At 45.7% G+C, this 12,704-nt stretch overlaps 1 protein-coding gene across 1 annotated transcript in view; it reads right to left on the minus strand.

Annotated features, from left to right (window-relative positions):
• LOC136052197 (uncharacterized) overlaps nt 1-12,704 on the minus strand; it is a 16,550-nt gene continuing 3,846 nt past the window's right edge. Inside the window, 16 exon segments of the mRNA XM_065742117.1 lie at nt 1-1,172; nt 1,652-1,739; nt 1,925-2,009; nt 2,559-2,634; nt 2,878-2,940; nt 3,362-3,510; nt 4,693-4,729; nt 5,422-5,510; nt 5,603-5,680; nt 5,809-5,871; nt 6,634-6,717; nt 6,913-6,998; nt 8,198-8,358; nt 9,370-9,462; nt 9,865-9,985; nt 11,009-11,071. Coding sequence (XP_065598189.1) covers nt 1,062-1,172; nt 1,652-1,739; nt 1,925-2,009; nt 2,559-2,634; nt 2,878-2,940; nt 3,362-3,510; nt 4,693-4,729; nt 5,422-5,510; nt 5,603-5,680; nt 5,809-5,871; nt 6,634-6,717; nt 6,913-6,998; nt 8,198-8,358; nt 9,370-9,462; nt 9,865-9,985; nt 11,009-11,071 — 1,447 coding nt within the window. The 3' untranslated portion in view covers nt 1-1,061.

Genomic DNA, 12,704 nt, shown 5'->3' on the forward strand with positions numbered 1-12,704 from the left:
ATGCTTTGACTCAAGTGCTTATAAAGAGGGTAATACAACACTCCTCCTTTCAGATGCTACCTGACTGGAACCTTTAGGCATTAGTAAAGTGCTACCTCTGTTTTAAGAGTGGATATGTATAATTAAAAACAAAAAACAAAACCAACTGTACTGAGCTTGGGAAAAACTGCAGCTATGTTCTGTTCCTTCTTTCATTCCAAAGTAAGAGATAGAATTCAATGTGTTTCCCTAAGACAGCTTCTCCCACAGCCAAATCAGAAGCCCAATTTCTTTTTGATAGTTGAGGTGGGAAATGAGATGTGCAGCTAAGCATTAGCCCTAAGCTAAAGCTAAGCAGTTAGGTTCAGTTTGGAATGAGCTTAGGTCTTCTCTAACCTTCGATGTGGCCACAGCAGTGCAAGCAGCACACAAGATGGGGACTTTCCCTGAAACAGTAGTGTGGCTTTAGGGCCTTCTCCAGCTGTTCTTGCTGTGATGTCATACTTTATGTAACACAACCTCATCTTTTTCCACCTTGATTACTTCCAAAAGGACATCCTTGATAAGAGGAGGTTGATTCCTTATCTAGCACGGGCTCTGTGCTGCACTGTGGCCTCATGCAACTCATTTCCTGCACCCAGGGTCTACTCTTGTGGTAGCTCAGTAGAATCTGCTTTTAGTATCACACAAATTTCACCTGCTCAAAACAAGCTGGCTCTCAAATCACTGTTCTACAGCGCTACCAGGCAGCTGCTTCTGCTGCGACTCCTATATAGTAGAAGGCTTATGCTTAAGGTTGCAGAAGATACTTGCAGGTTCCTCTGCTGACAGAAACACAGTGAGGAACAAACTACTACAGTTGGTCTCCTCAGTATAAGCTGGACCATCCAAGAACAGACGGGGAGCAGAACTGATGTCTGCTCAGCAACAACGCCTGCTCTGAACAACGTTCCGCCCCGTTTCTCCAAGGGGCCTGCTGCTAAACCTTATTCAGTTAAACATCGAAAACAAGTCCACTCTAGTATTTGACCAGGTCAGACTAGGGGAAAAGAGAAGGCTCCCTCCCCATCATAATCACTCCATCATGCAAGGACGTCATAATAAATGGTTGGTTTTTTGGTCTGGTGACGAAACTGCTCTAGCTTCATGCCAATCCTCAGAAGAACAGCCTCATCCCACCACTTCGCCATGACCTGGGAGAACAGAGAGACAGAAAAAAGTAGCATCATCACATACAGCGATTGGAAGCCCAGGAAAACAGGGCCAAAACGACACATGCTTCTCCCTTTTAGCCTAGCAAATATGGCACCGCTGTATTTGGGAAGAAGGGAGCTCAGTGACTTAACTAGAATGTATGGTACTTCCGATTACATGAGACCTATTTTAAGAGGGAAAATAGCAAGGCAGAACTTAAATTACCAAACTTAGACATAAGGAAAGAGTACTGACAAGTACTGATACCAATGGACAAGGAGAAATCTATCTCCAGATGCCTGAAGGGTCCCATCTGGAATTCAGGAGCGAGTTACTCTCTGAGGTGAATCTCCTCACCCAGAAGTTAAAAATTCCTTAATAGTACTGGCAGCTCCGCAAGCGTGCAGCATGGAAAAGCAGGAACCTGGCCACAGGGCTTCAGGACAGAGCCAGCAGGGGATTTTGTGACCCAGCTTACCTGGAAGCCAATAGGAAGGCCAGCAGTAGAATAACCAATAGGAACCACGAGGCCTGGAATCCCGGTGAAGTTACCAAGCTGCATGAACCTGGGGAGAAAGCTGTCATCAGCATTCCTGCCTTGGGGCAGGAGCAAAATCAGCCTATTTTGGGAGAGAAGCAGCTAGGACTGATTTTCTCTACTCTACAGTCTGAACTCCTTGAGTTTGCACACCTAGTCTACAGCTGTTCCCAAACTTGTTGTTTGCAAAGTGCAAGCAGCAACTCTTCTTACCTCATAGACCTCATTGTGAATGAGATATTGCTGCTCCCAGTCAGAAGGTCAGACTCGTGGATTCTCGGGGCAGTGGAAGCAATAGCTGTGGAGGAATCACAGAATGGTTGAGCTTGGAAGGGAACTCTTGTCCAACCCTCTGCCCAAGGAGGGTCAGCATTGAGGATGGAGGTGCTACAGCTTTTCTGGGCCACCTAATCTGGTGCTTAAAGAGCAAAGAAAGAGTCACTCCATGGGCAGCCTCCAAGAAACAGTTCAGTTCCTTCATGCTGTTTCATATAAATTAGTAATGCCAACTCCTTCCCCCCAGAACACAATCAAAGTCACTGGGGTTTATGAATTGAGCGGTCATTTTTCTATTCCTTTGTAAGTACACGTCTAGTCTCTCCTGTGTAACCACTGACTCTGCACCTTCTGTTCCAACTACCAAAAGGGAGTTTTGTGACTGCCTTAGATGCGGGCAGCAAGCACAGAATTACACAGCAGTCATTCTAACCAGGCCCCATTTTCTTTCAGAGCCGCAAGGCACGGTGAAATCCTTCCACAGAAGTTACACTCTTTAAACTGGAGAGGAAGAACTAATGGGGTGACTGTTCTCACTGGGGAGCAGCCCTATGGCCAAGACTGCCAATACCTGGTGTAAGTATGCAGTTCACAGTGCTGAAGATCTCCCGCAAAAACCTCATGCTGCGAGTTCTCTGTCGATTAGCCTGCAAGCAGAGACATTACAGTCTGACCAGGCTGTCTTGGCTCACGGGGCTCATCTCCAAAGGCAACTGCCTCTGCCCATGTGAGCCCATGTCTCTGCAAAATGAACGCTGTTGCCACGTTTTGAAATCAACATGCAGCTGAGTGCTGTCTTCCCACGTGTATGGGGAGCTTAAGAGAACTGTCTATCCCACTTCTGCAATCTCACTACCTCCCCTTCAGCCTTCACCACAGTATGTTCTCACCGTAATATAATCCAGAGCTGTGAACTGGGAACCCAAAGCCAGGCTAGCCCGAGTCTCCAAATTCTGAAAGAGAAAACAGGCACAGTTCTCCTTACATCAAGCCTGTTAATCGTATCTTCTTGCCTTAGGAAAGCACCAAGTGAGATAGCAGCTTCCTGACTCCTTCTCTCCCTACTTTCATCAGCCTGCCATCAAGCCTAAGTGTCTCCCTAGGAACTGTAGTTCAGACCTCCACGAGCTTTAACAGCCTTCCATGCTGACTGGAAGAGTTTCGCCTTGGGCAATTTGAGGGGCTCAGATGTGTTCAGTCAGTAATAGCAAGAAACTGAGTATGATAGCCCAGGAATTCTCTTCCAGGTCTACTCTCTGGTATCAGAAGTCATCCCAGCAGGTAGTTTGTCATACAGAAAGCAGGAGAGCCCCATGTTTCTCAACAGAGAGAGACACTTGTTCTGCATCACCGATCCAAGCTGCTACTACTCACCATTTCCTGGAAATGTTTGTTGAAGTCAGGCTGCAGGAAGTCCCTCATCTCACTGAGAATGCAGATCGCATGGGCTATTTTCACTTCCTCCATCTCTGGAAGAGATACTTCAACCACGCTGGCTCCCAAATTCTGCAGGTGCTCCACAGCTGAGTGCAGAACAGGTAACACACAGACAACATCCATGAGTTTCCTCCCCAAAGTTCACTGAAGGACTTAGAAACTGCTCCCCATTCAGAAGTCACAGGCCCTGTTTGCCATTGCAAATCCTCAGTGCATAACGTGGCATGCAGACTGCTGCCACTGCTTCTCACAGGTAAAAATCTTAGGCCTCATTAGATCTCAGTGCTCCAACAGGGCAACAGGTTCCTAAATTACCAACTACTCCTCTCTTTAGCCCTCAGTTAATCCAGACAGTTAAGGTGATCTGATATTGCTTATCTGAATGCTTGGTGTTATATCAGCAGGAAGCAGTTATTTAGCATCAGGAGAAACCCATCTGAAGCCCCTTCTGAACTATAATGATAGAGGAACCCTAAGCACACTCGAAGATTGGGTCAACAATACAGGTTCACCAAATCCTCATGCATTTTAACAAGATCAGACACCAGGACTTTGCTAAAAAGTGCACCTTCTGCAGATTAAAAAGAGCTCTTCTTTCTCTGACATCTTCAAAAATAGCCATGTTTGTGGTACATCTCTCCTAAGAAAACTCTATGTATGTGGAAGCATGAGTTTCGAGATAAGAGCCGGAAATAGGGAGGCTGAAGAGAACTCTGCAAACAAAGCCCAAGTGCTGTGAATTATCTCAGCTGCAATGCACAAGAGGCAATCTATTAGACTAGGCTCTGTAGCCTCTCCCCCAGCTCACCAGGCTCAATTTTGCTCAGTCTAAACCCTCACAAAACCACCCTAAAGGCAACATTTTGCCGATTTCAAGGAAATATCAGACTAGATCATAAAATCCTAGTTGTCTTCCCTACTGAATGTAACCTTGTGAAACAAGTCCCTCCCTTAGAAGTCTTTAACCATTAAAGCTCACAGAACTATAACTGAGCACAGTCTGTCTTTATGCAGACAGAGGCTGAGCACACTGAACTGCATTCTTCCATTGTAACCTGACAAGCCTGCAACTGCTGAGCTTTTTAACCCTCAGCAGTCAGGAGGGCTCGCCTAGAACAAAGCTCTTGCTGTCTGTCCAGACAGACTTCTTTAAGCATCTGCCTTTAAGGACAGCAGGCCAGATCTCATTAATGCATCCATGAGAGGAAACACCAAGTGACACTATGACTTTAGGCAAATTAAGAGACTTAGAAACTTTTACTCTTTACCTTTCTCACAGATGGACAGGATTTCTGCATCACATGCCTAGAAAACAAGAGGAAAGAACTGAGCAGACTTTGGTAACAACCAGTGAGCACGCTGGGCTCGAAGAACTTCAGCCCTCAGGCCTTCCTTAATCCTGTCTCTAATGGCAGGGAAACAGCCCCCCTGAACTGCCTTAGGCCACCTGTTCCAAGAGCACAACTTGCAGGGCATACCCTTATGGAAAGGAAGGGTCTCTTCTTGTAGTGGAGAGCACGCTCTTCCATGCTGGGGCAAAAGCAAAAGCAACCTTATTTCCCTCAAAGGGAAAAAATCCTGGGCACATTTGTGGAGCACCATTACAATTGCCAAGCAGTATTAGCTTGCATGACCAGTTTCTACACGGGGTTGATAAAATACTATTCAATATCTACACCACTGTCACTAAGTAGATATGGTAATTTTCCTCACGTGTTTTTAAACTAATTGCCTTTTTATTAGAAGTGATGGTTCCAAATTGATTCCAAAACAGTGGTATGAGAAAGCATACTGCCTTTTCTCCTACCTTTAACAGACTTCTACTCAAAAGATTGCCTTGGGAAAATGTCATCCCAGAGAGTGTTTTCACCCTATATTCCTCTCCAATTATAGGACTGAATATAAGAGTGACAAAAGGCAAGAGAACACTGAATGCACTGCATCCCCACAGAATTTCATTCTGTAGAGCATCAGGAAGAAAGAGGTAGAACAGGCACCTTAAAAAATGTCCAATCCACTCCCAGTTTTAAGCCTTTCAGGTCAGGAGCACACACATCTGACAGGGTTGCTTTCGGTTGCTTTAGCCCTGCAGGGAACAAGCAAGAGTTCCTCTGTTTATCTAGGATGCCTGCAGGAAGGCAGAGTGCTTGGCTTCAAGGAGAGAGTGGGCTCACCTACCATATGGATAGAGCGGATCCGGCTCAGCAAGAATACTGTAAACAATGGCTGCATCTGCCACTGAGGTACAGATAGGACCTTTAAAAGAGACAGCGGGTAGGAAAACATGGCAAGGAGTAAATAGGATCCTTCTTTTGTAGGCCCACATCGCCTCCCCGGTGGCAACATCCAGGGAGGTCCCCAAAAGGGAGCACAAGTCCTCTTACCTACGCTGACCGTGGAGTAAGAGAGCGGGAGGCTGCCATGGCTGCTGATCCGCCCAAACGTACCTTGAGAGAAAGAAACACACAGTTAGCCAGACATGAGCACTCCCTGGAAAGACCTGAACTCAGCAGCTCTGGCCCAGCCAGCTGAGACAGCAAGCCACGCACCCAATCCAGCCACTCTCAGGCCTGCTGTCACAGAGCTGGGTCACCAATCTTTTGATGCTCTCTTTTGCAGGAGCAGAATTGCCAACACTGTAGACAATGTCCTGTGCATTTCTTATGTCCTTGACACATTCCCCTTAATGACATTAATTCTTACTGTAAAAACTGCACTGCTCTTGTACCTCTGAATAAGGGGGAATGGCTACATGCTGGTCTGATACAAGCCTATTAGCAGGCCTAGCTTGGTAGCATGGTAAGGCACAAATCTGAGCAGCAGCCTCTCCATGTAATTGTGACAATGGGAATCCATCACGGATGGAGCTGCTTTGAACTAGCTCACTACAGATACCCACCTGTTGTGAACATCTCCCAGAAGAAGACAGAAGAAAGATGAGAGGGTAGAAAGAGAAGCAGCATGTGAGTTTTGCTTGGCATTTGATACACGTACTGAAGTTAGCTTTTCCTCAACGTCTGTTCCATGGTCAGTACTGAGACTACTTTCACTTTGCCAGTCTAACCCACACGACTCTCAGAATGCTCTGCTCCAGAGTTTCTCTGGTTGAGTTTTACACAGCAAGAATTAATGGATTGTGCCTACTTTGTTTGTGGCATCCTGATACAGTAAAGAAGACATACACACCCGAGAAGATTAAAGGGCACTACCTTTCAGCCCTACCACACCACAGAATGAAGCAGGAATCCTCACAGAGCCACCTCCATCTGTGCCAATAGCCACTGGGCAGAGACCTACAAAAACAAGTGTTGGCCCGTGATCAGAGAATGCATTGCCCCTTCCATTCTACTACCACCTGCAGACAAGACAGCACAGCGAGCTCTTTATCTAGGACTTCCCTCCAGCTTCCAACCCCTTCATGAAATCTAAACACCTGATGCTCAGGACCTGCCTCCCACCACGCTCTGGCTCAGTTTAGAAACACCTACCTGCTGCTACAGCTGCTGCCGACCCGCTGGAGCTCCCACCTGTGAAATGGTTGGGCTTGTAGGGATTCCTAGGGATCCTGTGGTATCTGAGGCAGAAAAATAGTGGTGAGTCTTCTCCTAGGAAGGACTGAGTGTACTACAGGGCAGTGTACTACTACTGGATTCAGATCTCTTAGTAAAGAGACACCAGTCCACTCCAGGTAGTGCTATGTCCCTAGAAAATGAGACAGAAAAATAATTCTGGCTCAGACTGCTATCACTTAATATCCTTAGCAGCCTATCCAGAAGGAAGAGACCCAAAGCAATAGAAAGGATGCTGTTCTAACTCTTCTGGTTGTGACTACACTGTGCCGTTACTGCATACCACAGTGCACTATGCAATACCAAAAGGTGGAGCAAACATTGATCAAACATTCTTACAGAACCACAAGCAAGTTGGCGTCCCCAGCTCAACCCTTTATTCCAAACTCTTTGGTCTGACCACAGTCCTGAGGTACCAAAGAGGTCTGCCTGGTGGTAGGCTATCCAGCTGGGGCAGTGGACCACACAGGGAGAAAACGGCTCATGCATTTTATGGTAGCTGTGGGAGAGCCCCACTTCCATCCAGCTGCACATTCACAAAGCGTGGATTTGTAGATGGGTTATCAAGGCTGTGAGAACCACTGCTCTGACAGAGCAGTTCTCAGCTTGCTGTAGCTGAAAAATTCACAAAAGTAAAACAAGTTGAGCTTGTTTTACTTAGGAAATAAAAACACTAAGTTTCCCCTAAAATGATTGTAGGTACAAGGTTTTCTCACAATTCTTGGCCATTAACCATTTTTGCAACTGTGTACAAGGCCACTATTGTTTTCTGTCACTGCTTCTGTCTTTGGTTCATCCTGTAAACATCTGTGATTCACACCTTCAAGTCACACAAAGTCTTGCAATCACAGAATCATAGGGGTTGGAAGGGACCTCTAGAGATCATCGAGTCCAACCCCCTGCTAAAGCAGCTCCCTAGCCCAGGTTGCACAGGTAGGCGTCCAGGTGGCAAAGCCAACTCTTTACTCAGAACCACTTGGATCCTCTCCTGCCTTTGGTTTCAGGAGTCTTCAGTCTTCCACAGCTAGTTTCAAATCTCCAGTGCTGGGTTTTCAGATCCACATAGTTCTCCCTGCATGAGGTGTTTCACTCAGTTTTAGTCTTACATGCTTGCCCTATTTTTGTACCCTTCCTTGTCAGTTCTGGACAGACTTTTAGGTCTTTCTGGGAGCCTAAGGGAGAGACAGAAGAAGGAGATTTTTACCTGTTAGGGTTGCATCCAGTTGTTCCAGTCCCTAGTTCGTGCATGTTTGAGACCCCAATAATCACAGCTCCAGCCTCTCGCAGCTTCTTGGCCACAGTGGCATCTTCTGTTTCAGGCTCTGTCCCAAGGTACACTGTTCCTACTCGGTGATAGTAGGGTACCTTAACAAAAAAAACACCTCATTATTCATCACAGAACCTCAGAAAGGTGGGCAGGCACTTGGGTGTACTTCTGCACATTTCAGCTCCTCAACTGATCCCAGACATCAGGACCCACTGAGTTAAGTCAGGACTAGGAAGCCTTGCTCTTCATCTTGCCCTGTGCTGTTTCCTGCTTATAAGAGAGCCTTAATTCCTCCCTGTTGGGTCACTCTCACGTGCAAAGGAGTCTTTTTAATACTATGATACAGAAGAGCAGAGACAAATAGATGGACAGAAAGCCCACGTCTTTACATCAATGTAACTGCTATGCCCAGAGGCTGCAGAGCAGTCCCCCTGGCCCCACAGCGTACAGGAATCTATTTTCCACTTTTTGTGGAAGAAGCTGCAGTGCTTCGAAGGAAGGCACCAACTGCACGGATGCCAAAATACCAGATGGACTCATTTTCAGGGTGTGCTAAGCACTCTCCCCAGCAATTAAGCAATCTGCATAAACAGGACTCCCAGCCTACGGACAGGTCTCTCCAGAGTCCATGGCAGCTAACAGCACTGCCAGGAGTATTTAATAGTTGCCAGGTCACAGGCAAAGCCCACTACGGCTGAGGACTTTCAGAGTAACTTCCTTTTTTCTGATATAAGTGTGTCCCTTATGGCAATGAGAGACGAAGGCTATGCTAGTGGAGTGGAATCAGTGCCAGAGAAATCCAGGCAGTTTCACCCACTGCTACAGGTGCTTTCATACATACTCATTTCATCAGAAGAGGGACTGTTTCCCACCACCACCCTCTACTCCTCTTGGATTACAGAGATTTGTACAAGATAAGGAAAACATCTGTCATACTCAAAATCTATATTCACTTGGCAAAACTTGTTAATCCTGCTCATTACACTCATCTACCTCTTATGTTAGAAATATAGGTTCCTGCTGAGGAGCTGGCCTTAAAAACTTGTTGCAGTAAGTTCTCCTGCTTGATCTCTTGCAGAGTGAGCTGACAGCTAGACAAGGAAACTCACCACTTTGAACTCCTCTTTCAGGCACACTGGGATGCCATCTAGGTAAGACAGGGTACATTTATTCTTGTAACGAGCAGTGGAGGCCTCGGCCATCTACACAGAGGAAGAAAAGTATATGATAGAGTTGAACTGCAAGTCATTACAAGTTTAATAACAAATACCACAAATAGCTCTGTCAGGTCACTGACAAGTCAAACTAGACAAGTTTTCCTCTTCCACTGTATGCTGGTGGGTAAATACTGCTTGGAAGCATCTGTGCTAACAGATGCCACATAAGCACAAAAAACTCTGGTTTAAAAACAGAAAAAATAGTTGTCCAGTAGGAAACAGATTGCCTTAATGCTACCTCTCTTCACAGGTAAGGAAGCAAACTTCCGGTCGTCTTCTACACAAGAGGCAAAAATGTACATATTTTTCTGTGTAACATATCAGAAGAGCCTCTGCCCTTTCTGTGGCTCTTGTGGTGGCAGAGGCCCCTTTCCTAACAGGCATTACCAGCATGATTTGCTCCCGGTCCCATTGCACTATCGCTCTGAGTGGGGGCGTGGATTTGTCGCAGTCCTCCAGCAAGGCAATGATGTTCTTTGCTACTTGAGATGGCGTCAGCTTCCCACTCCTACAAGACAGAAGTTGGGACCTCATTATAAGACCCCACACACTACATCCACACAAAGGGTTTGTCTATCTTGTAGTAAGAAGGCAGTTGTTGCAGTTGTAACCACTGAACATGTGACAATATGTGTACGTGGTGATGATTTCTATATGACCGATTGCATAAGGACAGGAGACATCCTTCCTTAAAGGAGTACTTGCCTACAAAACACTCTCCCAACCCTCAGAGTAGGGGATGGACTTATCCAGATATTCCTGAAACACTATGAAAAAAAAGGAAGGAAAGCTGACAGCCTTCACAGAATGCTCTCAAGCTTTACAAAGCCTAAGGCTTTGAAACTGCCAGTACTGTGTGCTAAAAGAAATGGCCAGATCTGCTTCTGGATGACACAAATGCATAGTTAGGATGGATCTTTAACACCAGATTGCTGTGCCACCCATTTGCTCCAAAGTCACAGCTCACTGGAAGGCGTGACCCCTGCAGAACACGTGGCAGAAACACAGCAGGATTTATTTGTGCACTTCAGGTATGGCACACATTCCAAAGGAGCCATGAGCTACCCAGCAGCCAACAGGTTACAGAACCTCAGAGTCAGGGTGTGCTTTCAACTCCTCCTGAGCCAGGAACGTTGACTGGGTAAATGCAGTCACACTGCTCTCAAGAACACAAGCAGCTGAGGAAGTAAGGGGCTCTTCAAAGGTCTACAGTGTGTGCTGCTTGCTTCATCCATATGAACCTTTCCCACCTCCTCATTCATTTGGGTAAACAAGGTATGTAGAAATCTCTTTCAGATACAGCCAGCCAAGATAAACAGTATTTAAATAACCTTGCAGGGTTTTAAAAGTCATGCCAGCTCCCAGTTGGCTTTCCTTTATTATTCTGTCAGGGGGAAAGGACTGCAATGGATGATGCTAAACAGCGGTACCTCAAGGACAGTCCTAACAAGGAGGTGCCTGAGAGCTTGTGGAACAGCAGCAGCTGGGAAACACATGAGACAAGCTGTTCTCAGGCTATAATTTCACTCACCTGTAGCAGTCCAGGTAGTCTTTGATCCCCTTGAAGCTAAACCCATGGCTGGCAGAATCAGTCCTGCGAAGAAAGGATTGAAAAGGCAACTTTGAAATGCTGAGGTCACCTGCATTCAGACCTTTTGTTCAGTGCAGGCTGGGAACTCAATTCCAGGTCATTGTTGGGACTGCTAGCCACACAGTTTAGCTCACAGTTCCTGCATACATTCAAGACACGAGGTACATTAAGGGTGCCACAGAAATAAGTGGTCAGACTTGTTAATACATTTCAGTTGTTTCATATTTCTACTGCAACAAAGCAGTCGTTAGATTCTTCTAAATTTATTCCAGGTTTATATTTGTTGTTCACCACTGGAGCAACATAGATATCCAGAGCATATCCATAAACCTGCTTCCAAGACCTCTATCCCAGGTTTGATGCAAGAACAGTGAAGCACTAAGGCCTGAACAGTAGGCCTTGAACCAAAGTTGACCTCTAAATGAATCTCACAACCCAGTGTTGATATATATCATCAGTACCCATTCATTAGTGAAAAATCATTAGCAAAACACGTATATTGGACAAAACACTTCATTAGCAAGACACGTAGATTAGATAAAGCATTATGGGAATATATTAACCTTTCCCTGTTTAGAAGAAGAGTGTTAAGGACTACTAGTACACAAACTTCTTTGGTTTCTCCTTGAGCCCTGGCCAGACTTGCGCTGGAATTCAAAAAGGGAGAATTAAACCAGATGTCTCCACCTAACTGTCATGTGAACTTGTTTATTCAACAATACAAAAGCCGGATCCTCTTGCAGTGAGGCTGGAGACCATCTACAAGTGGATGCACTGTGTAGGACCTCCCAGTTGCTGGGAAAGGCTCTCCAAATCCTCACTGCAAACAGGGATCTCCAGCAACTGTGGATCTGGATGACAGTAAAGTATTAGGGCAGTTGATGATGCACCTTCCTTAGTCACTATAGTTCTTAACCACTATAGTTAATCTTATGTAGTAATGGTTAGGTGCATTATCACGTTCTGTTCTATTGTTGCACTATCATTTCACTTGTTATCTCATGGCTTTAAATGTGAGTAAAGATAAACACAACTCTTTATCTTGGTATCTGTGACTTTGGTGCTGACTCTGTCCATTGGCAACACAGCCAGCCAGCAGCACATCCAGTGCCTGGTGTGGGACGGGGAAGAGGTGCTATGCACCTTAAGAACTCAAGCAAGAAGCAAGCTTTGTCTTGCTAAAAACTCAAATATATGCCAAGAACCTACTCGCTGCAACACTGGTAAAGCACACAGACATCTTTAGTAACTATTAGACAGGCCCGCATCCAAGAACAAAACCAACAGTCCAGCTGCCCTCACCTCAGCATCAGACTCCAGAGAGCTTTGGGATGTTCCAGTAGTATGTCACCCCTAATTTGTTGGGATTTAATCAAGCATAGGCTGCAATTAAACAGACCATTCTCCAAGCAACCTAAGTAACAAAGCCTGATTTCCTGTGGACTGTTTGCTTTGTACCTTACGTTTCTTCTCTCCCCTCAGCAACCTGTTTTTCACTTTGAAATACCTTGCAGGTAAGAAACAGCACACCTGCCAATTCACTTAAGGGATGCATGCACTGAATAGCCAGCCACTACATGTATAGTACATATATATATCTAATAGTGCAACCAGAGCAAAGCAGTCTCCCTGAAGC

Source organism: Cyrtonyx montezumae, unplaced genomic scaffold, assembly GCF_038088225.1.
Source record: "Cyrtonyx montezumae isolate F1298 unplaced genomic scaffold, pur_monq_1.0 scaffold_3, whole genome shotgun sequence".
NCBI classification, from domain to species: domain Eukaryota; kingdom Metazoa; phylum Chordata; class Aves; order Galliformes; family Odontophoridae; genus Cyrtonyx; species Cyrtonyx montezumae.